Below are 24,491 nucleotides of genomic sequence, written 5' to 3'. Positions count from 1 at the left end.
CCCGTGTTACAAGGGCAAAGATGATCTTGGTAGGGAATCTTGTGGTATCTCCCTACTGTCACCCTTGAGAGAATAACGTTGAACCTTGCCAGAGTTATGGCGCATCATTCTCTGGGGTCTGAAAGTGTGGAAAGGTAGGTTGCCATTTTCCCAAACTGATATGGGATGGAATGGTTTAAGGGTGAGCAAACGTTCATTGCCAGTTCACAGAGATTTTGAAATTCAATATCCAGCAATCTGACTCTAATCCTCTGATAGGTCTCAGAGTATGAACACATGTTCAGACGGTCTAGTGAGATCCCTGTTGACTCAATTTTCTTCCTTATAAAGTTTGACCATGTAGAAAGGTCGAATTCACCAAGCATCAGGTACCTTTACTTTGTTTGCTATACTTAAGGACAGTTTTTTTATCCCAGGAATTTGTACGTTTCTGCTTTTCTAGGAATCACCTTTGGTGCCTCCTGCTCTCTGAGTCATGTCGAAGAGGTTCTGCGGAAAGCAGTGGCCCAGGTTCCTTCATACAAATCAGAGGTGTTCCAGGCCGTACTTGAACAACTGAGATGGTTTGCTGGACCTCAGATTCGAAATGTTGCTGTAAGTGCTTACAAGCAGTTCTTGCTAGAGACTGAAGGGAGATGAGAGTGGCAAGAAACTTGACAGAGAGGGAGTTAAATTTTTAAATTGACTAAGTGAGTCATTTTTTGTGTTTGTTGAATCTTGACTTCAGGGTTGGTCCAGGTTGCACTGACTTTGGGGCAAGACCCCGTCCCTGGGCTACTCCCCAAGTGACAGCAGCTCCTCTCCCTCCCACCCTCGGACAGTGCTGAGGAGCTATCACTGCCCATGCCTGGCCTGGGTCCCTGGCCAATTCCTGAGGCAGGGATGGTCTGCTGCTTCCCATCACTGCCCAATGTGACAGGTCCCATGGGGATACTTAACATATGATTGAGGTGAAACAGGAGCAACAGAGGGCTATCCTCTTCTTCACCTAGTACCGTTTGACAATTCCCTCAAGGCTGTGTTGAGAGCTGGGGCACCTGGGAATTGTCCAATAACCCCAGGAAAAGGATGGTCTGCCGCTGCTGCCTGCTCTCCACGGTCTCCAAGTGAGCCTCCTCATTGGACCTCTGGCTGGCTTACTGGCAGGCAGTGGGGAGCAGCAGCATAGAATCATAGAAAGAATACTGATTTCTAATCCATGCATATTCTCTGTTTGACTTCAGGCTCTTGGGGGAAATATCATGACTGCGAGTCCAATATCAGACCTAAATCCGGTGTTGATGGCCAGCGGGAGTAAACTGATTCTGGTGTCAAATGGTAAGCCACCCTAAGCTTTCACTGGGATGGTGTACCATCAATGGCTTGACTTATTTAGCAGACAGCAAGAGGAGTAGTTGGTGTGTGTGTTCTCTGTGGACGATGTCAAAAACTGTGGGAACTATTAAGAACATAAGAACAGCCCCGCTGGATCAGGCCATAGGCCCATCTAGTCCAGCTTCCTGTATCTCACAGCAGCCCACCTAATGCCCCAGGGAGCACACCAGATAACAAGAGACCTGCATCCTGGTGCCCTCCCTTGCATCTGACACAGCCCATTTCTAAAAGCCCATTGTTATTTCCAGCAACTTTGTTATAATAGCTGATCTGTATCAGGACCCTAGGCACTTGCTTGCTTCCAAAAATTCACCTCATTGTTCTTTCCAAACTCAGAAGGTGAATCTTCAAATCTCTCTGCCAGTATCTTCTGGTAGGTTTCTACCAGTACTTAATTCCAGTATTTGATAATGGAGGAACAGTTGATACTTTGCAGCATCTGATAGGCCATGGTATTTCATATTTGACAATATTGGTAGCTGATCTATAATAAATCGCAGTGGTTGTCAGACATTTTGTCTTCATGGAACACTTTCACATCAATGTCTGCAAAGGAACTCTGTGGGCACAATCCCACCCAAGTTTCCAGCGCTGATGCAACTGTGCCAGTGGTGCGTGCACTGCATCCTGCGATGGGGAATCAATCATGGAGGCCTCCTCAAGGGAAGGGAACATTTGTTACCTTACCTCAAGGCTGCATTGTGGCTACATTGGCACTGGAAAGTTGGATAGAATTGGGCTATGTGTCTCTGCCACAGAAACCTTATGGAACAGGGCGATTCTGAATTCTGCACAGGATTCTGGGATATGTTCTAAGGGGACAACGTTAGGCTATTGTCCTTGTCAACTGAGAGTTTGCCATGGTACACCAACATTCCTTTTGGCTGCATATTGCAAAAAGAAGCTCAATTTGAACTGTGAAAGCCATTTTTTCAGCTGGTCTTCTCATTGAAGTGTCCTTGATAAGCCTCTTGCGAACTCGAAGGCCACTAAAGTTAACTAATGCATGGGAAGCCTCCATTCATATTTTGCCTGTGCTGTGTCTAGAACTGCTGAAATATATTTTCTCATTAGTATTACTGCATAGTCTTTCTTTGTGGAACCAAAATACCAGTGAATCTCCTGAATAATTGCTAGTATGAAATGGGGAATGAATGGTTTGTTTACACACTTCATTCACTTGGTGCTCTCTCTTCTTCCCTTACAGAGGGCAGCAGAACTATAAGGATGGATGAAACATTCTTTACAGGTTACCGAAAGACCATACTAAAGCCTCAGGAAATACTGCTCTCAGTTGAAATTCCCTATAGCAGGCAGGTAAGGTGACGGTACACTGTTTTGAAGGCTAGGTAAAGAATAACTGTTGCTTCATTGTGAAGAAAAATATCCTACTTCTGCTGCAGTGAAGGGCTATCTTCATATTTTCCTTTAACACACTTTTCATTCCCTTGTCTTCTAAAGGTCCAGTCACTCCTGTGGCTTTCTGCTTTCTTGGTAGTAACCAAATAATAGGTGTGTTTTTTTTGTAAAGCCATTTCTGCCCAACATTGCATATATGCAAACAGGGATAAAATATATATTATATATATATATGCAAACAGGCCTGTGCAGAAATGAGTTAATTGTTACGGTGTGGTAATTGTGAATGAAATAAGCTCTTCTCCTTCCATAGGATAGGAATTAGCACAACTGCTTCCACCCTTTTGTCCCTTGACTAAAGGAAATCATGCTTTAAAAGTGAATAATCTGCTGGCCTCTGCCATGTGATCCAAACTGATTCTGAACACTGAGGCTTGAAAACCATGATCTACAGTGGAGGAAGATTAAATGAATGATCCTATTGAGTAAAAAAATAAATCATGCAAATATTTTGCCTCTTTGAAGCTACAATGAAAACAAGTATTAGTTGTGGTAATATGTCCTGAGGACAAATGAGAAGGGTTACTTAAGGATGGTTTCTCTTGGAATCATCAAGTATTCCTCCAGGTTATTGTGATTTGGGGAGAAATAGCAGTGCTCTATTTAATTGGACAGATTGATCTGTGCAAAAGATGGACACATAAGGCAGCCTTCTGTGTGTGTGTGTGTGTGTGAGTGTAGGAGCCAACTCACACAATGACAGCCCAAACCTATTCAAATCTCCCCCTGCCAATGCCGACCCACCAAGGAGGCACATGCTGCATCCTATAGACACAGGGCGCAATCCTAACCCCTTATGTCGGTGCTTTCCCGCACTGGCATAGTGGTGCCAATGGAACATGTGCTGCATCCTGCAGTCAGGGGGCACTCACGTAGGCCTCCTCAAAGTATAGGCATGTTTGTTCCTTTACCTCGGAGCTTTATTGCCCTTATTTCAGTGCTGGAAAGCACTGACATAAGGGGTTAGGATTGCGCCCATACTCTTATAGATATGCAACATACTCTTCAGGCTAAGGGAACCTTTGTTCCCTTACCCAAGAGAACTCCTCTGTTTTCCCCATGGGTCTCCTTAATTCTGTGCCAGCTATTTTGCTGGGGCAGAATTGAGGAGAGTGAGAGGGAAAGGGGATAAGATATGGCTGCACAAAAGTGTAGCTGACCTTACCCTGTTCTCTCCTCCTCTCCATCTCTCTTCCTGGCCTGAAACACCCCCATTCTTCCCATTCCCTCCACCCTCTCTCCCACTGCCCCCCCTCCTTTGCCTTACCTGGCACTGGTGAACAATGTCTTGACCGCTGACAAGCACACATGGCTGCCAGCAATCGGCTGGTGGTTGCCAGAAGCATCAATGAGCACAACAACATTTTGCAACATGTGTTGGATTCAGACACATATGCCTGGATCCTAATGCATCTACTGGAGGAATGTCGGATAGCATTGAGCTACAAGTGTACTTCTGAAAAAGTAATATGTGAATGAGGTTAATACGTATGTGGGGTACACTATGTTCAGAGACAGGGACTTGGGGGAGCAGCAAAATGGTAAATTTTTTGTGCTTTCAAAAATTTGCAGGGTCATGTGGTGCAGAAATCATAGCAAGTTTTGGAAAAGTATCAATTTTACCTGGCTTACGGCCCAATCCTATGCATGTCTACTCAGAAGTAAGTCCCATTAGAGTCAATGGGGCTTACTCCCAGGAAAGTGTGGATAGGATTGGGCTGTTAGCTAGCTCAGTAATACACATGAGGTGCCTGCATGTCTTCAGAACCCTGGGGAGAGAGGCGCTTCATCTGGTCCACTGGAGCATTCATTGTACAATGTGTCTCTGGGAGAGGGAGGGGGACAGTCTGGAGGAGCTGTTTTTCCCCATAGGGGCGATTGGATTTTGCAAGCAGATGGCTGGAGTGAGACAGCACAGGTCAGGTGTGTCTCTCAGTGGCGCAACACACGCTGACCAGGCAGCTTAGATGAGGCAGGCTGAAGGACTGAGGTGTGTCATTCCTCATTGCCTGAGTGCTGCTTGCTTGACATGCAGAGGGTTAATCTCCTGTATCCAGACAGTTAGGCTGCTGTTATGGGATGCCTGGATGGATAGTGGGTACTTTCAACCCCCAGAACACCCCTCCTTTCTTCTAGAAACTTGCCTGAAAGTAACTGTCAGTCACTATGAGTCTGAGCAGCATGTCTGTCTCCAGTCTCCCTTGATTCAGCCTGGCTGTGCTGTGGCTAAGCTCGTCGGGGCTTACCTGTGGGCTCCCTTCCCGTCCTGTGCCTCCTGCCTTGCTAACTTGGAATGCATCCTTGCTCCCTCTCTGCCATGCCCCTGATGTGAAGGGGGGTTTCCTTTGTCAGGGCTGGGGTGGGAAGGGAACAGGTCAGCGTGTTCTGCACTGCTGCCTGACAGATGGGATGGGCGGGGACAGCAGGGGAGTGTTTAAAGGGAAACCCGAAGCACACAAAAAGTCTGGCAGCAGCCCCATTTTCTTCTGTAGAGCTGCAGCAGGCTTTTTAAAGTTGTAGCTTAATAACAGGGCTGGTAGGTCTTGCCATTGTGCCATGAACTCTGTATCCTATTTAGACTGGTTTGGCCCTAAAAGCTGTTTTTTGTTTGTTTAAAGCTGTTTTTTGTTTGGCGCTACAACTGTCACCCCTAGTTACTCTCATTCCTAACCCTGAAGAAGGAAACTGAGACAGGTGCCCTAAAAGCCTGGGGAAATCAAATCAAATCAAATCAATCAATAAATAAACTGTATAGTCTTCCAATGTCCTTTGGACTACAACAAATAAGTTAACTTCCTGTAGTTTGGTTTGAAGTGAACTGACCCTTCTCCAGTGAAGTTTGCATACACCTGTTAAAAGGCACATCTGTCTGGATCACTGAGATACTGGGTCTCAGAGCTTAGTTTATTGAAGAGCCTCAAGTCGCAACTGTAAACACATTTACTTGGGAGTAAGCCCCACTGGATATAGTGGAACTTCTGAGCAAGAATGCTTAGGATTGTCAGTGTCTTTCAGACTAGCTCTGACCACGTCAGCTCTGACCACCAATTGTTGAGTATGAAATGAAAACTAGACTTTATCTTTTCCAGCATTGTAGCATCTCTCTTGCCAACTGTGCAGGAATGGGTGACAGTTCTATCTTGAGCCTCAGTACAAATAGTGCTTAGACTCTTTTTTTTAAAAAAGCAGATTTTACAGTGAGATATCTTAATCCTTCTTGCTTCCATGTACCAATCAAAATATCTCTTATGAGAAGTACAGCTCATCATGCAATCTTAGCACCCTCTGCTGTGCATATCTAAAATAACATTCATTGTTATTAGTTTCAAGCAATCTTACTTTTGAAGTCAGGTACATTAATGTTTTGCTTACTTTTTACCTCTGCTCCTGTGTCTTGAATTTATATTGGAAAAAGTGATTCCCTGATCTTTGTTCTAAATGTCTGTCTATAGAAAGAGTCTATTGGGCTGTCCTCCTGTATCTCTCAGACAAAAACAAATGTCTTTTTTTCTGATCCTAGGGTGAATATTTTTCAGCATTCAAACAAGCTTCTCGGCGGGAAGATGACATTGCCATAGTGACCTGTGGAATGAGAGTCTTGTTTCAGAAGGGAAGCAATCGAGTACAGGAGATTAAGCTGAGCTACGGGGGAATGGCTCCCACAACAGTGTTGGCTGGGAAAACTTGTCGGGAGCTTATTGGGAGGTAGGAGAACCATATTCTGATTCTGTTGTATTGTACCTGCATGAAAGCATTATGTGCAGCCACTTTTGCATTAGAACATCAAAGTAGAAACGCAAGAAGCACCCATTGAAAATCAGACCTGGTATCATATGGGGAAAAGAGTGACAGGACCATTGCATCCTGGACAACTGTATCCTGATATTACATATTTGTGTCCATTCTTTTTATGTCCCAGACATTTGTGTCCCAATATGTGTATTTTTATATGAAATGTAAAATACATTTTTCAGCCACACTAGACGCTGTGCCAGAACCACCTTTCAGAGTGCGATACCATAGTCTTTCGAGACTGAAGGTTGCCAATACAATACATATGAAATGTACTTCTTTATTTTTAAAATAATAGGGTTAGGGCTGGGATAAGAGGCATAGGGTACTTAATGGGGTTTGTTGCCCAATTCTAGTGGGATGCAAATGACTGGGATGTGAAAAACAGACATGAATATCCAGAGAATGCATTTGAACAGGACTCAATTGTACAGGATGCTAATTTACTAGTAGTGGAAGAAAGAACCCTTTCCAGAAAGTTTCTGCCAACATGCTGCTCTTGCTGCATACACTAGTCTTATTGTTGTGGCTGTCAGCAATGCAGTTGCATGGGGTAGGAGCACAGCCTAGGGACTTGCACCATATGGAGAGCTGTGAAAGTGTTTATATTTGTTTATCTAAGTAGCAATTTTTGGTATGGCAGGACTAAACCCATCCAACTTTCCAGCGCTTATTCAGCCAAGCCATTGGGGCCTGCACTGCATCCTACAGGTGCAGGGGTATCACAGAGGCCTCCTCTAGGTAAGGGAACAAATGTTTCCTTACCTTGGTCCTGCACTGTGGCTGAATCAGTGCTGGAAATTTGGATAGGATTGGGCTCTTAGTCTGTGGCAGCAAAAAGGATTATTGCACCTTAAAGACTGACAAATTTCAGCATAACCTTTGTGGGCTACTGTTCAGTTCCCCAGATGTATGAATGAAATTCTCAGTAGGAAGGGTTGTAGAGGTGTGTGTGTGTGTGTGTGTGTGTGTGTGTGTGTGTACACTTGTTAATTCATTGTTAATTTCTTCACAGGGAGTGGAAGGAAAAACTGCTGCAAGAAGCCTGCCCCATACTGGCTGATGAGATGAATCTGTCCCCTTCAGTCCCAGGAGGCATGGTGGATTTCCGACGAACTCTTGTGCTCAGCTTCTTCTTTAAATTCTATCTCACTGTGCTTCAGAAATTAAGTAGAGAACTTAATGGCAATGTGAGTGTTTCCATCATCTTTCTGGGGTGACGGATCAATAGGAAAGTGCTATACTTGGAGAAAAATACCATTTCCATTGAATTATAGGGATGCTTTCAAGAGCGGAGATGCTAGGGGAAAGATGTTGTGGTAGGTTGTTTAACACTGTTTAGATTCTGGGTACTGTAGATGCTCATTCTGCATGGTAAGAGATCGGGATCCTGCTTAGAAACGGATTCAATACTTTACCCATTACCACATCAGTGAAGGAACTATTGGGTTTTTAAATTTCTCTACGCTGCCCCTATTCCAGTGCTATTTGTATGTGTCTATATACATAATCCAGCAGCATGGTGGGCCGCTGTGAGATACAGGAAGCTGGACTAGATGGGCCTGTGGCCTGATCCAGCGGGACTGTTCTGATGTTCTGATGTTCTTAGCATAGCATGCGCCAGCACCACTGCATGGGGATTAACATTGGATTGGACTGTTACCTCCTACAGGCTTCTGCTCAGCCCCCACCCACCATAGTATGCTGTGCAACCTCAGTTGGTACAGTTGCATGCTATAACACATAGCTGGGATAGAATTGGGGGTTATCTCTTCAATTGCTAGAGGTGTTCTTGCCAAATGCATATGAAAAAATTCTAACGTTGCCTAACAGAAATGAAATTAAAGTTGGGGTTTATGTGTGTTTTTGCAGAATAATCTTGGTGACGTGGTTCCCTCTAGGTATGCAAGTGCCACTGACTTGTTTCACAAGGATCCTGTTAACAATGTACAGCTTTTCCAAGTAAGTAAGACCAATGGAATGATCACAGCCTGATCATTCTGTCCAGTTGCATTGACACTCTGTCCCTCATCTTGGTTCTATGAACTCAACCAACCTGGGTACTGTATTGGGTCTTAGGTGCTGTAGATCCTTAGATCCATTGGGATCTTATGCCAGTTTTTAACATGAGTCTGTAGTGATTTATATATATATTTAAAACATATTTAAGTACTTTCTCCTTTAATCCTCTAGATTGGAGGAGCTGTCTATGCGCAGAATGTTATCATTCTTAAATCTATTCATGTTCTCACTGCTTCTAGTGGAAGTTTTCAACCTTTTGAAGAGATTATATTTATCAGAAATACTATCTTCAACATAGACCAGCAGCCCTATGAAAGTACTACTAGTCTTTGTTTAAATTACAGGAAGTGCCTGCTGGGCAGTCCGTTGAAGATATGGTGGGACGACCTCTGGTGCACCTTTCTGCTGCCAAACAGACAACTGGAGAGGCAGTCTATTGTGATGATATACCTCGCTATGAGAATGAACTCTACCTGACATTAGTAACTAGCACAAAAGCTCATGCCAAGATTATGTAAGTATTGCTTCCATTGCAGAAATCTGTTTCATTAAAAACTAACAAAATGCCCATGATTGTGATGGGTGGAATGCATATGTTGGATTGTTCTTGATATTAAAAGGCCTTCTAGAGAGGTGCAAGGAATGCCATTTCTATGCACTCACAGGAACACACTGCATCCCTTTTTGGGTGGAGTGAATATTCTAGTAAAGGCATGTCTTCCAAGTTATACTACAAGATGAAAGTGGAATATAACCTGGAGGGCTGGAAGCATCCCTGTAAAGGCAACCTATACAGTGCATCCAATCTTCTAAATGAGATGTATGTACAATTAGGTTTTGGAGTGTTGGCCAAACTTTGTCTTTGGGAATCATTTCCAAAGAATAACTTCTCATGAGTCAGGTGGCTAGATGACACAGAATAATCTCTCACTGTTCTACTCTCTTTCTTCAGTTCTCTTGATACCTCAGAGGCCCAAAATGTGCCTGGCTTTGTGTGTTTTGTCTCTGTTAAGGATATTCCAGGGAGTAATGCCACTGGGATTGATAATTGTGAAACCGTCTTTGCAGAGGACACAGTATGTAGTTCATTTTTTATTTTTGCATTTGTAGAATGTGCAAAGTTGTTTCTCTGGAGTTGGTGTCAGCACTGCTTATTTGTTAATCTTTTAAGCAGGAATGCTAATTAATTTAGCATTAATTGTGATTCCTAAAGCTGAGGTTTTCTTTAACCCTGACATGCGCGCCCCCCCTCCAAAAAAAGAAGAAATTGGGGAGGTAACTGTGTGAATGAGTAAATTTATGAATATTTTAAATGAGAAACCCCTAACAGTGAAGGAGTAAGGATGGGACAATAGCCAGGATGGAGAAAATTTCAAGACATTTCTGAATACTGATTGTGGGGAAGTTACAGCATCATGAATGAAGTATAAACTGTCACACAGGAAACCAGGAATTGTTTTCTTAATTGGGAGAAATGAGTAACAGAAAATGAGATGGACACAAATTTACACAATTTAAAGTGACAGATCATGCACAATTAAGTTGGTGCAGACCTATCCTAACATGGGTTCTCAAATGTTATGGAATTGTGACCCCTGAAAAATGACATATACATTTATGCACCCTTACATATTACACTAGTCTCAACCCACACTTTAAAAATCCCTGGAATAAGACATTTGGTCTGTTCAGTGGAGTATTGCATACACTTACTAGCAATGGCTTTTCAGGATTTCAGACAGGGAAGACTTTCCCAGTTTGAACTGGACATCTAGTTCTTCAGAACTTTGCAACCTCAATCAAAGCTGCTTATGATTAGGCAGAGGTTCTCAAAGTGTGTGTTGCAGTGCTCTGGGACACAGCAGTTCACTCATAAGGGCATAGTGGTATATCTCTGATGGCCTTTCCTACTGGCTGTCCTGGACACTGCCATCTTAGATTATGCAATATTTCACACAGTCCAAGATGGTAGTGCTTGGGTGAGCTGAGAAGAAGCTGCAAGGGTGCCTTGACGGCAGTAAGTTTGGCAATTCTGGCTCTTAGGGGTCACAACCCACACTTTGAGAACCCCTGTCCTAAATGATTTCAGCGGGCTAGTCACTTTCCTTGGATCTATTTGACCCGAGTTACTTTTGTACATCTATTCATAATGACCCGGAACTTCACTGATTGCAGTGCAGTTTTACTCCTATAGTGCAGTGGTTCTCAAACTTTTAGCACCAGGACCCACTTTTTAGAATGAGAATCTGTCAGGACCCTCCTGACTGGAAGTGACATAATCAGACAGGAAGAATTTTAACAGGCTGCAATCCCACCCACACTTAGCCAGGAGTAAGTCCCATTTATTATCACTGTTACAAGCTTATACATGGTAGCTTCTTAAAAGTACAGATGTATAGCATTTCCTCAAATGCAGTCATATACCATGGTAGCATCAAGCCTAATGTATTAAAAATAAAACATTGAAATGAATGGGGACCCATCTGAAATTGGCTCGCAACCCAACGCTACCCTAACCAATTTCCAAATGGCTGGTTGGAATCTGTAGCAAAGAAGTGGGCTTATAGGTTATAGCTTATAGAAATGACATCATCAAGCAGGAAAATTTTTGACATCCTAGGCTGCAATTCTATCCACAATTACCCAGGAGTAAGTCCCATTTATTATCACTGTTAAAAGCATATACATGGTAGCTTCTCAAAAGTACAGATCTGTCACATTTTCCCAAATGCAGTTGCATACCATGGTAGCATAAAGTCTAATACAGTGATGCCTCGCAAGACGAAATTAATTCATTCCGCGAGTAGTTTCGTATTGTGAAAATTTCGTCTTGCGAAGCGCAATTTAAAACAAACCCCCCAAAAAATGCAAAAAAATTCGTCTTGCGAAGCACGGCCATAGAAAAATTTGTCTTGCAAGTCACCAAAAAAATCGCAAAACGCTTTCATCTTGTGAGTTTTTCGTTGCACGAGGCATTCGTCTTGCGAGGCATCACTGTATATTGAAAATAAAATATTGAAATGAATGGGGACCCACCCAAAAATGGCTTGCAACCCAACTTTTGGGTCCCAACCCACAGTTTGAGCAACACTACTATAGTGTATCTAAATTCAGACTCTTGCCCATGTTAATTGAAATTGGATTTTCCATATCAATGTATACCAAATGAAATATTACAAATTACAAAGAGAGACAAATCTGAAATTATCAGTGATCATCAAGTAAATAAACGTCTTTGGTCCGTAGGTCACATGTGTTGGGCACATCATTGGTGGGGTGTTGGCAGACACACAAGAACACTCCCGAAGAGCTGCCAGAGCAGTGAAAATCACATATGAAGACTTAATACCTATTGTCACCATTCAGGTAAAGTGACACCATGTGATATAACTTGCAATCCCAAACTATTGCATCATTCTAGAATCTTTTAAAAGAGATTCCTTTTAAGGGAAGCTACTTACGTTTTTTACTTATTAAATTTGTGTGTGTGTGTGTATCTATATATCAATATTTATATACAATAGAATGCTGGGTGCCCCACAGGAGGAGGGGCCGTTCCCATCTTTCTCTCCTTTGTAACGGAGGCATCTGACAGGGGCAAACCAGTATCCATGGAGCCCCAGCAGATTCGGTGGAGAAGGTTAGGGACTTACCCCACCGTGGGTCTTCCTTCACCAGCCCTTGGGTATTTGTTAATGGGCGTGGCATGGCTGCAGAAGCTCTTGGAGGGGGTGTTTCCCTCCCCACACTGCCCTCAGGAGGCAAACTTGCAGGGGCTGCTCATCACAGGCCCAGGTAGTTGTATGTCTGGGTCTCCCCACCTTGCCCCTTTGTGGCAGGATGTTCCAGGACAGCTACAAAGTTTCCCCAGTTGCATGCTTGCTGCAGCCACTTGTCCAGTCCCCTCCCTGGCATTCCCTCCCCACTGTCCCTCTTCCTTGTCTTCCTCAACAAAGCTGATTGGCTGTGTTGCCGAATGCCAGAAAGTGCTCTTGCAAGTGTGGGAAACGTTTCCACATTCCAGCAGAGGCTAGTCATTGAGCCATGTGATCTCAGTGGCAACCACGGACCTCCGCAGCCCTGTGCACAGGGCAAAGCAACACAATGGCGCTCCCCCGTGGGCTACCGCCGCCCCTTGCGCAGGAATCCGCCCCGCCCCACTCACCAGAGGCCCACATCGGGGAAGCCTCTCTGAGGTTCCCCAATGCTATAAACTGTGCTGGTTTTGTAGAAGCACAGTTTCCACCCCCGTTGGGAGCCTCAGAGAGGCTTCCGCAGGGTCCTAGCGGCCGGCATCTGGGGCTTTTGCCCTGTCCCAGTCTACGGCAGGTACGCAACTGCTCAGTGGGATGTGCTGGAGTCCCCAGGATGCCAAGGTGAATGCGTCCACGGCAATATTTGCACTATTAATTATTTGTGAATTTCTTTAGCCATTTGTAAAAATCTGACCGAAAAATGTACAAAGCTTACATATCTCATGGTACGTGCCACCTGCCAAAATGTTTTCTTCTACACAACAATCAAAAGTACTTATGCGTGTCCTTGTATTTGGTCATGCTGGATATTAAATTGATCAGATGATGCATTCCTGTCCCACCTTTAAAATTTTATTGGGCCTATTCTCATAAGCCTATATATAGCAAGGTTGGTTGTTGCAAATATAAAATCCATTGTCGTCTTTTACTTTGTACAGGAGGCCATTGAGAAACAGTCTTTTTTTGAACTTGTAAGGAAGATGGAAAAAGGAGATGTCCAGAAAGGCTTTGAAGAGGCTGATCATATTGTGGATGGTGAGTGTTGGCATCTTTTCCCCCCCTTACAATCGACTTCTAACAAAGTGCTCTTGTTACACAAAGTTATGACTTGACAAATCTTGGAGTAACAGATTTACTTCTAGAAAAATAATCTTTATTACATGATCTGACTATTCCGCAGGGGAGATGTACATTGGTGGCCAGGAGCATTTTTACCTGGAGGCTCACTGCACAATTGCTGTGCCAAAGGGAGAAGATGGAGAAATGGAGCTCTTTGTTTCAACTCAGAATCTTACAAAGACACAGGTGACTATTCCCAGGTGGTAGATTTGCTATATTTAGTGGCTGCCTGCTTCTGTAAACTAGAATGCTTTCACTTAGGGTTGAGTTTCAGTTTACCTCTTGAAGTTTTTGTTTGCAGCATCAACATTTCCATCTTGGACAAATGGGTGGTCCAAGATTGTTTGTTCTTCTTGTATTGCTGGCGAGTACTGAAAGCCAATGGGGTGAAAACAAACTATAGGATGACTATGGAAGATGGCATTGACTGTATCTTAGGCTATTTAGGGTACAATCCTGAGTTGCCGGCCCAGGAGGGTCGCAAACGTGCTGTGAAGCATGTTTGGGCCTCCTTGTGAGTCAGCTAGGCTGGTGCAAGGCAGCGCGCTGGCCCACGGAGACTGAATCCAGCCTCTGTGCTGACTTAGTAGGGGAGTCTTGTGTCAGCCAAGCTCAGCTGTTGCAAGGCTCTGGGATGGGCGGGGATGAGGCGGGAGGGAGGTGTCTCGGGGTGAGGGAGGGCGGGTGGAGGGAGGTTCTGGGGGCATGTGGGGTGGGATGTGGAGCTGGGACCCAGTTCTTATGCCAGATCTCAACCCTCGTTCCCGAGCAGCGCAGAGTGGCTTCGAGCCACTCCACTCTCCTTGGACTTGCACCACCTCAGGAGGTGGCGCAAGTCTGAGGAGACCCATAGGGGCTACAGAGGCTTAGCTGGGGATAAGGGGAAGGGTTTCCCCTTATCTCCTGTGGAGCCACTTGGGCATCCTATCTCACGTGGGATGCAGTGCAAGCTTCTTGGTCTGCCTGTTTCAGTGCAAGATGGGATTGTGATTTAAGGGCACCAAAAATGTGATATATTTCTATGTCTTTGACTACCTTGTTTAGTAGGCATTGACAAGTCTGGCTTCTATGTGTTTGTCTAATATCTGATTTCTGTTTTATATGGCACATATTTTCCCACTTGAAATATAATTAACATAATTACTGACACCCAATTCTATCTAACTTTCCAGTGCTGATGCAGCCATAACGCAGCCCAAAGATAAGGGAACAAATGTTCCTTTACCTTGAGAAAGCCTCTGTGACTGCCCCTCCATTGTAGGATGCAGCGCATGCCCTCTTGGCATGGCTGCATCAGTGTTGGAAAGTTGAATAGGATTGGGCCCATAATATAAATATTTTCATAATAAATAGAATTGACATATGTGCCTATTTTTCAGGCGCATACATTTCTACTTGTAAAATAAGTGACTGAAGCTACGAAGCAGATGTTGGCTCTGTTACCAACAAAGCACTACAGGTGATAACATAACTGCAAAATGAAGATGAAACTGATCTTGTCCAAAGGAACTGGTCTCATTGTCTCATTGGTCTCTACTGGGAAATAGTGTGTGTGTTCTGTTCCTGTGTATAAAGGAGAACATTTATTTTTCAGAGTCACCTGTCTGGTATTTCCATTTGGCTTTGTAAAAACTATTACATCAATAAACAGAGAATGAATTGATTTAGGGCCAAATTACATTAAACAGCAGCTAAGGGGATGGGCAGTCAGGATCAGGACCACTGGGGAAGGAAAGGGAAGCTTTAACACTTTGTCCCATCATGGTCATGATTCAGACTATGGGGATCCTGTGGCTGCTATTTGATCAAAAATGGGTTCATCCCTCCTGGGACAAATAGCAGCCACAAGAGTCTCCTGCTGTGGTTTGGAACCATAATGGGTGCAAAGGTTTAAACTCCCCCACAAATTGACATTTTGTGACTGTTATTTATCTTAGAAAAGATAAACACCAAGGCCCAAATTATGTCCTCAATGTAATGTATAGTTTGGCATGGTAAAGGTATTGCAAAACTTTACTATAAATTCCAGTGAAATGCTCATTTTTTTGCCCTAGATAGGGTTGCAATTGTAAGAGTGAAAACTTGCTCAGATGCTCTCAGTGATGATATTTCTGTCTATGGGATGATGATGCATATATGTTTCTTTCTCTCTTAGGAATTTGTTGCCAATGCCTTGGGGGTCCCATCAAATCGCATTGTAGTCCGAGTGAAGAGAATGGGAGGAGGGTTTGGAGGAAAAGAGACAAGAAGCACGATTGTATCCACGGCTGTAGCAGTGGCTGCTGCTAAGTAAGTTCCACATTTGCTTTAGGATGAACATTTCTTTCCCCTCCCCATACTCTGTCCTATTTCAGATATGATATGGATCTTCAGCAACATGGCAAAAAGTGATCTCCCCTTCCATCTACCATACATATTGCCTCCTGCACGAGACAAATATTTCACCTGGATAAATGGTGGAGGTATCTAGTTTGTGCAATATTCCTAATCCTTTTTGAGGGAGAACTATGTGAACAGCATCCACGTGATGAGGCTTTCACATGGAACACCCATGTCCTGTATGAGGTTGTATGTATGTTGGAAGAGAATGGGGCACTTCTTCTCCACTATGATATAAAGCAGTGCTTTGTCCAGGCCAGGGATCTGTAACTGGGAAGGAACCCTGAAACCAGTACAGTGGATACAGCTTTTGATATAATTATGACACATGGATGTGAAAGCTTGGCTAAGAATGCCTGAGCTGCCACATCCTGTAAGATCACAAGAAGCCAGGATGACTAGACTTCTAGTTGACCTAGAGCAGAACTGTTGTTGGATTAGTGCAGTGTTGTTCAAACTGTGAGGCACGGCCCTTTAGGGAGGCACCAGGAACTCAAAGGGGAGGCACGGGATGTCCTCTCGTAGTGATACAGTCACACCCCTGGGCAGAATACGAGCCCGTCTTCTGCCTGTCGTCTGCGCTTTTTTTTAAAGCAGAAGAAGCGGGAGTTGAAAGCAGAAGAAAGGCCCCGCCCTCTTCTCCCTCCACTGCATGTTATTTCCAAAGCTCTTCGACTCCAATCCCCATCTGACAAGTACCGAGCATGCTCATTTTGCAGTCCTTGCCCTTGCTGACCATCAGAAAGAAACCCTCCTTGATCCTTGTCTGGTTGGTTCCTAGTTCCCAGCCTAGGATCGCTTTTCATCCAAGTGAAATCTCTCTTTTCAACCTCCTCCCTCTTCCACTCCCCCCTTTCGATCTCCAAACCTTCCCGCTTTCCTCCCCCTCCCTAAATAAAACACTTCCCAGGGGTCATAAAGTTGGCAAAGGGGGGAGGGGAGAGACAAGCACACACTTTACTTGGCCAGGAGCAGAAAAAGGGTACTGTTTTTAAAGTGGTTTATTAATCTTGTTGTTTGACTGAAGAGGAAAGGCTGTATTTTTAAAGTGATGAATCTTGCTATTTGAAGGGAATACTTATCAGCCATTGATGAAGTGATTGCCAGCCCAATCCTATCCACACTTTCCTGGGAGTAAGCCCCATTGACTCTAATGGGACCTACTTCTGAGTAGACATACATAAGCTTGAGCTGTGCATCTCCTAGTATAGGAGACAAATCAGCTTCCTAACCAAACCCTTATCAGCTCTGATATATTTTCCTGGTCTATTTTATTTTCCCCACCAGCTGCTGGAAAAATTTAATTTCATTAAATTAATAAAGGGTTCAATCCTATCCAAGGAGAATGGGAGAAATGACTGGTTGGATTGGGGTCCACAGGGGTGTGTGTGTGTGTGTGTGTAATGTTGGTCAGACTGGTTGTTCACAAAGTTCATTTGATAAAACAATTCTATTGGTATGCTTACAAAGTTTACAAAAATGAGTCTTCCTAGACCAGACAAAATCTACTTACAGCATCCTGTCTCCAACAGTGATCAGCAGCTGATCATTTATAAAACATGTATATTGCTGTGTGTTAATAATATATTTTTAAGATCTGCATTTAATTAATGATATGATTAATATTAATATAGTTAATATATATTTAATATTATAGTTAATATTTCTGGCCACTTCCTGTTTAATGATGTCACTTCCAGCCCTCAGGAACATGATGGGGAGTCATGGCCAACAGCCATGGGGGTCAAGGGAGCCACTGGCTGGAAAAGTTTGAGTACCACTGGATTAGTAGACTGGTAGAACCTTTGCTTCCTTTCCAATACAATCTGGATAGAGATACAACTTCTGCTGTTAAGGAATGGTAGGGTGGAGGGACATTGGTTTATCACACAGGCATGCCCCCAATATCTGCAGGAGTTCCAGTCTTGAACACACACCCCCACAGTTATATGAAACCACGGATATGGGCGAATTCCTTCCCACCTCCGGGAAGTCCTCTGGGGCTTCCCTGGGCCTCCTAATATCTTATAAGGCATTAAAAATGTCACTTCTGGTTTCTCCATGGAACCTGAAGTTGTGTTTTTTCAGCTGTTTGGCCCGTGGCCTCTGCTGGGCTCAGAGCGGAAGTGTGTGTGTGGGGGGGGCGGTTTCATGGACCTTATCTGTAAATATGTTAATCTGTGGATATGGGGGCCCCCCTGTATAGGGAAGCCAAAGAAGGAATCATGCAGAACAGGCAAATAATTTCATTAGAGGTGAGATGGATACAAACTTACAGATATACTTGCAAACCTATTGTGTGTGTGGGGGGGGGGTGGGGAATAGCCAACACCAGCAGCAGCTTAACTGGAATTCCTAGTTAAAGCAAGCTGTGAATTCCAGCAGATATTCACTAATGTAGCGCATTCTTCTTGGGGAATCTCAAGGAAGACTAGGTGACATATGGCTCATTGAAAGGGAAAAATTATTCCTCTTTCTTAGGAATAAAAATTATTAGCTTAAGTATTAAAATGGGCTTCTGAAGGTTTCACCAACACAATAATGCCAACCCTGCATCACAAAGGTCACTAGACCTGCCCAAACAGTGTAAATTCTGACATTAGAGCCTCTAGAATATGAATTAGATTCTAATTTGGAAGTCATTGTGGTTGTAGCCACCAATTTAGAGCTAAAAGTTTGTTGGGATTGATTTTCCTCAGCCAAAGAAAGGAGCTGAGCCTATTGAAATCAGTTCCGCAGTATACGTCAAAGCCATCTTTATCCCACACTCATTTTTAGCCTGAATTTACAGAACTGGTCGCCCTGTGCGATGCATGCTGGATCGAGATGAAGACATGCTGATTTCTGGTGGAAGACATCCCTTTTTGGGGCAGTATAAGGTATGTGTATAAGTATAAGGTATGTGGTACCCCTGGGGGCTGTATAAGTATAAGTATGTATAAGTATAAGTATAAGGTATGTGGTACCCCTGGGGGCTGGGGGCTAAGAATAGGCCCTCAGTTTGGCTGTACTTGTCGTAAGAGGCGACTAAACAGCCACCGGGTAAATGGGACTCGTCAGCCTAGGAAGGCAGCTCACCTAAGAGAAGGAAACTCTGATCCCAAACCTCCACTGCCTTGTGGCTACATCCAGTTCTGGAAAAGGCTTCAGGAGTCAACCTCGAGGCAAAATCAGGAGCCGGAGTCCCTTAGGCAGTTCATGGCTGAACACAGTCACGTTCTGGCAACTCCTGCGACGCCGCTGGAACCAACCGTATTGGCTTCTGCCTTTCCATTGGACCATTCCAGCGACGTGGAGAGGGGGGATTTGCTGCATGGGTAACAGCCTATCCTCCATACCTTCTTTACCCAGGCTTCGCGCACTGGAGAGGACACTCCAACTTCGCCATACAGCGTCGGCACAACACGGGAAGCAGCAGTTTACCGGTTATAAGTCTTTGCTCGATTGGCGTAGAGCATGACGCCAGGGGCTGCTTCCGACGGTGGGAGAGATCATTGCATCTCATTGGGCAGCTACCGCCCGCCTTAAGCTGGGCAGTCCCCAGCCAGTAAGGTGTTGCCTCGCCACGGTCCGTTAACCTCATGGGGTGCGTGGGGTTTAGGGTGAAAACCGACAAGCGGATCAACAACTCTGCACCATGCAACAGAAAACAGAAAACTACTGCCCTAAAGCTGGGCACCTGGAACGTTAGGACAATGACACCTGGCTTCTCTGATGACCTGCAAGAAATAGACGACGCACGCAAAACAGCTGTCATCGACATGGAGCTGAGCAGACTGCAGATGGACATCGTCGCCCTTCAAGAGACTAGGCTGCCAGATTCCGGATCTGTCAAGGAGAGAAATTTCTCATTTTTCTGGCAGGGAAAACCACCAAACGAAACCAGGGAACATGGCGTTGGCTTTGTGGTCAGAAATACCCTGCTGAAATCCATCATCCCACCTACTGTGGGAAGTGAAAGAATTTTGTCCCTGCAGCTCCAGTCATCAGCAGGACCTATCACTCTCATCAGTGCTTATGCACCGACTCTGTCGTCTCCAGCAGAAGCCAAAGACAAATTCTATGATGACCTGGCCACCACTGTCAAGAAAATCCCTGTAAAAGAGCCATTGTTCATCCTCGGCGATTTCAATGCTAGAGTTGGTGCTGATAACAGTTCATGGCCCACTTGCTTAGGTCAGTTTGGCACTGAGAGGATGAACGAAAATGGCCAACGCCTGCTAGAGTTTTGCTGTCATCACGGTCTCTGTGTCAGCAACACATTCTTCAACACAAAGCCCCAACATAGAGTCTCTTGGAGACATCCAAGATCAAAGCACTGGCACCAGCTCGACCTGATCCTCACCAGACGCTCCAGCCTTCCCAGCATCAAGATCATACGCAGTTATCATGGTGCTGCCTGCGACACTGACCACTCCCTGGTGTGCAGCAGAGTGAAACTGCAAACAAAGCGACTGTATCACACGAAAAAGGAAGGAAGACCTCGCATTGATACCAGCAAGACCCGGGATCAGAGAAAAGTGGAGGAATTTGCACAAGCGCTTGAGGAATCTCTTCCAGGCCCGGCCGACGCAAACGCATCCAACAGATGGGAACATTTCAAGAATACCGTTTACAACACCGCCTTGTCCATATTCGGCAAGAAGACCAACAAGGCGGCAGACTGGTTTGAAGCCCACTCTGAGGAGTTGACACCAGTCATTGAGGAAAAGAGGAGAGCTCAAGCAGCATACAAGGCCTGTCCCAGTGAGCGCAACCTGCAGGTCCTCCGAACTGCTCGCAGCAAAGTCCAACAGACTGCCAGGAGATGTGCTAACGACTACTGGCTCCAGCTCTGTTCCGAGATACAGATAGCAGCTGACACGGGCAACATCAAGGGGATGTATGATGGTATCAAGCAGGCCCTAGGTTCAACACAGAGGAAAATTGCCCCTCTGAAGTCTGCCACAGGTGAGGTCATCCAGGATCAGGCGCAGCAGATGGAACGCTGGGTGCAGCACTACTCTGAGCTATATTCCAGAGAAAATGTAGTCACCGAAGAAGCACTGAACAACATTGAGTGCCTGCCTGTGCTGGAAGAGCTTGACAGTGAACCAATCCTAGAAGAACTTCACGTGGCCCTGGACTCCCTTGCCTTTGGCAAGGCACCTGGAAAAGACAGCATCCCTGCTGAAGTCCTAAAATGCTGCAAAGAGATCATCGTCACTGAGCTGCATGAAATCCTCTGTCTCTGCTGGAGAGAAGGTGGAGTACCTCAAGACATGAGGGATGCAAACATCATCACGCTGTACAAGAACAAAGGTGACAGGGGTGACTGCAACAACTACCGCGGCATCTCTCTCCTTAGCGTTGTAGGAAAGCTGTTTGCCCGAGTTGTACTAAAGAGGCTCCAGGTACTTGCAGAGAGCGTCTATCCAGAATCGCAGTGTGGATTCCGAGCCAACAGGTCCACCACTGATATGGTATTCTCCCTTAGACAACTGCAGGAGAAATGCAGGGAACAACGACAGCCACTCTTTATAGCGTTCATAGATCTCACAAAGGCTTTCGACCTGGTCAGCAGAGACGGCCTCTTCAAGATTCTCCCCAAGATTGGATGTCCACCCAGGCTCCTCAGCATCATCAGATCTTTCCACAAGGACATGAAGGGCACTGTTGTCTTCGATGGCTCCACATCAGACCCTTTTGACATCCGAAGCAGAGTGAAGCAGGGCTGTGTTCTTGCACCAACCTTGTTTGGGATTTTCTTCGCTGTCCTGCTGAAGCAGGCCTTTGGAACTGCAACAGAAGGCATCTATCTCCGGACCAGATCAGACGGAAAGCTCTTCAACCTCTCCAGACTGAGAGCAAAATCCAAAGTCCAGCTGAAATGTCTGCGTGACTTCCTCTTTGCCGACGATGCAGCTGTCACTACCCACTCTGCCAAAGATCTCCAGCAGCTCATGGATCGTTTTAGCAAGGCCTGCCAAGATTTTGGACTGACAATCAGCCTGAAGAAAACACAGGTCATGGTTCAGGATGTGGACTCACCTCCCTGCATTACAATCTCTGAGCATGAACTGGAGGTTGTCCATGACTTTGTGTACCTTGGCTCAACGATCTCCGACACACATTCTCTCGATACCGAGCTAAACAAGCGCATCGGTAAAGCAGCTACCACGTTTGCCAGACTCACAAAGAGAGTCTGGTCCAACAAGAAGCTGACGGAACATACCAAGATCCAGGTCTACAGAGCTTGCGTCCTGAGTACACTTCTGTACTGCAGCGAGTCATGGACTCTTCGCTCACAACAGGAGAGGAAACTGAGCGCTTTCCACATGCGCTGCCTCCGACGCATCCTCAACATCACCTGGCAGGACAAAGTTCCAAACAACACAGTCCTGGAACGTGCTGGAATCCCTAGCATGTATTCACTGCTGAAACAGAGACGCCTGCGTTGGCTTGGTCATGTCGCGAGAATGGATGATGGCCGGATCCCAAAGGATCTCCTCTATGGAGAACTCGTGCAAGGAAAGCGCCCTACAGGTAGACCACAGCTGCGATACAAGGACATCTGCAAGAGGGATCTGAAGGCCTTAGGGATGGACCTCAACAAGTGGGAAACCCTGGCCTCTGAGCGGCCCGCTTGGAGGCAGGCTGTGCAGCATGGCCTTTCCCAGTTTGAAGAGACACTTTGCCAACAGTCTGAGGCTAAGAGGCAAAGAAGGAAGGCCCATAGCCAGGGAGACAGACCAGGGACAGACTGCACTTGCTCCCGGTGTGGAAGGGATTGTCACTCCCGGATTGGCCTTTTCAGCCACACTAGACGCTGTGCCAGAACCACCTTTCAGAGCGCGATACCATAGTCTTTCGAGACTGAAGGTTGCCAATACAATACTATACTATAAGGTATGTGGAAATAATATATTGCTTAGACAAAGGGAAAATCATGTATTTATTATGTATGCAACCTGTTATATGCAGGAGAATTACAGCCCAATCCTATCATTGGCTTGCAGTGCTGGATTGCAAGATCTTTCAGTCCTCCACCATAATACTCAGGTTAATAGCACAAAAGCTGTGCTGCTGTTGTACACATGGGGGCCATCAGCACAAGTGCCCAGAGACTCTGCATGTGCAACACATACAACAGGAATGGGCACATGCAACAGCGGCTTGCAAAAGCCCTGCCAGAGCAAATAGTTTGGCAGTGGGTACATTTCAGGATTATGGGTGGTTTGGAGTAGGCAGCAGGCTGGGTGGGAAGGGGAGGACTATGGTGGCAGCTGCACACTTTTCCTACCTTGAACCACCCCCCCCCTCCCGAATCTCCTCAGAGCTATGACTAGATAGCTGGGGAAGGTCTGAGTTAGACCCATTGGAAACCAACAACCTATGGGGAGGCAAGTACAAAATCTTTACTTGCCTCTCCTGGTCTGTCTGGTCATCATCCCCCCACCCCACGCAACAGCATGCAGTGTGTGCTCTGTCAGCAGTACTTTATGCTATGGGCTTGAGGGGGACAGGATCGGGCCCTTAGTGCAGTTAACTTCTCTTGATTGGATTTCCCACAGCTAACAGTTTAGGAATTGCTTCTTCTAGCGAAGCATACATTTGCCCTCTGCATTTATAGGAAATTGGTATAAGTTACTGTGGACACTTATGGGAAAGCAATAATGTTTTGCTCTTTAGCTCCCACGCTCTTTTTTCCATTTTTGTTTGTACTTTGTAGCGAATAAAATTTTTGAACTGCATGAAGAATTTTTGTTTGCACTTAAAGGATGTTGCAGGATTTCTTTTTCTCCGAGTTACTTGCTGTGTCTTTGCGTGTCGACTTCAATGAAGACATGAAACCCAAGTTATTCACATAAGTATAGAGCTGATTAAAATGTACAACTTCTGACATGGTACGGTCTTCTCATGAGATTGCACCATCTCAGAATGCACATGGAGATTTGTTTGAAAACTCTTTCCCCGTGTACAAAGACTACATGTTGGGGAATAAGGCGTCAAGCCTGGCCATGTCCCTCCCCAATATATGCCTCTCATAAGGAATGTTTGTGGTGCTTCCAAACAAACAATCTGCCACATGCACTTTGAAGTAAACTAAAGGGCTGCCCTGCATGCATAAACCTGTGGTTAAGTTGTTTGCCTTGCTTCATCTCACTCTTTCTTATTTTATAGCCGGGTGTTACAAAGCTTTGCAGGAGACTGTTGATAGGGCCTTGGGGGAGCTAAATAACTGCATCAGCATTCTTCCAACAGACCTATCTTCCAGGTCTGGGAACTCGGTTTATTGCCACTCACAATTTCTGTAATGGAAAAACTGAATTATTTCTCCTCCCCCCCCCCCCATTTGTCCAGGTTGGCTTTAAAAAGAATGGAAGGATTACTAGTCTGGAAGTGACATATTACAGCAATGGAGGAAACAGTATGGACCTTTCTCATGGTGTAAGTAGAAGAAACATTTTGCTGTCTTCTTTTATTTAGCAGGGGGATAGTAACTGGCCCTCCTCACCCCAGCAGTGTCTTTTCTAGTGGCTGCCGCCTGGTGTTCTTTTGCATCTTTTTAGATTGTGAGCCCTATTGGGACAGGGAGCCATTAGTTATTTGATTTTTCTCTGTAAACCGCTTTGTGAACTTTTTGTTGAA

At 45.1% G+C, this 24,491-nt stretch overlaps 1 protein-coding gene across 1 annotated transcript in view; it reads left to right on the top strand.

Annotated features, from left to right (window-relative positions):
* XDH (xanthine dehydrogenase) overlaps positions 1-24,491 on the top strand; it is a 64,435-nt gene that overhangs the window by 22,462 nt on the left and 17,482 nt on the right. The window contains exons 12-25 of the mRNA XM_066618679.1: positions 443-594; positions 1,224-1,317; positions 2,582-2,691; positions 6,314-6,498; positions 7,601-7,775; positions 8,458-8,547; positions 8,952-9,121; positions 9,560-9,683; positions 11,854-11,973; positions 13,301-13,397; positions 13,543-13,667; positions 15,637-15,770; positions 18,652-18,739; positions 24,204-24,290. Coding sequence (XP_066474776.1) covers positions 443-594; positions 1,224-1,317; positions 2,582-2,691; positions 6,314-6,498; positions 7,601-7,775; positions 8,458-8,547; positions 8,952-9,121; positions 9,560-9,683; positions 11,854-11,973; positions 13,301-13,397; positions 13,543-13,667; positions 15,637-15,770; positions 18,652-18,739; positions 24,204-24,290 — 1,751 coding nt within the window. The remainder of the gene's footprint in view (positions 1-442; positions 595-1,223; positions 1,318-2,581; positions 2,692-6,313; positions 6,499-7,600; positions 7,776-8,457; positions 8,548-8,951; positions 9,122-9,559; positions 9,684-11,853; positions 11,974-13,300; positions 13,398-13,542; positions 13,668-15,636; positions 15,771-18,651; positions 18,740-24,203; positions 24,291-24,491) is intronic.

Source organism: Tiliqua scincoides, chromosome 1, assembly GCF_035046505.1.
Source record: "Tiliqua scincoides isolate rTilSci1 chromosome 1, rTilSci1.hap2, whole genome shotgun sequence".
NCBI classification, from domain to species: domain Eukaryota; kingdom Metazoa; phylum Chordata; class Lepidosauria; order Squamata; family Scincidae; genus Tiliqua; species Tiliqua scincoides.
This window is presented reverse-complemented; position numbering and strand designations above follow the sequence as displayed.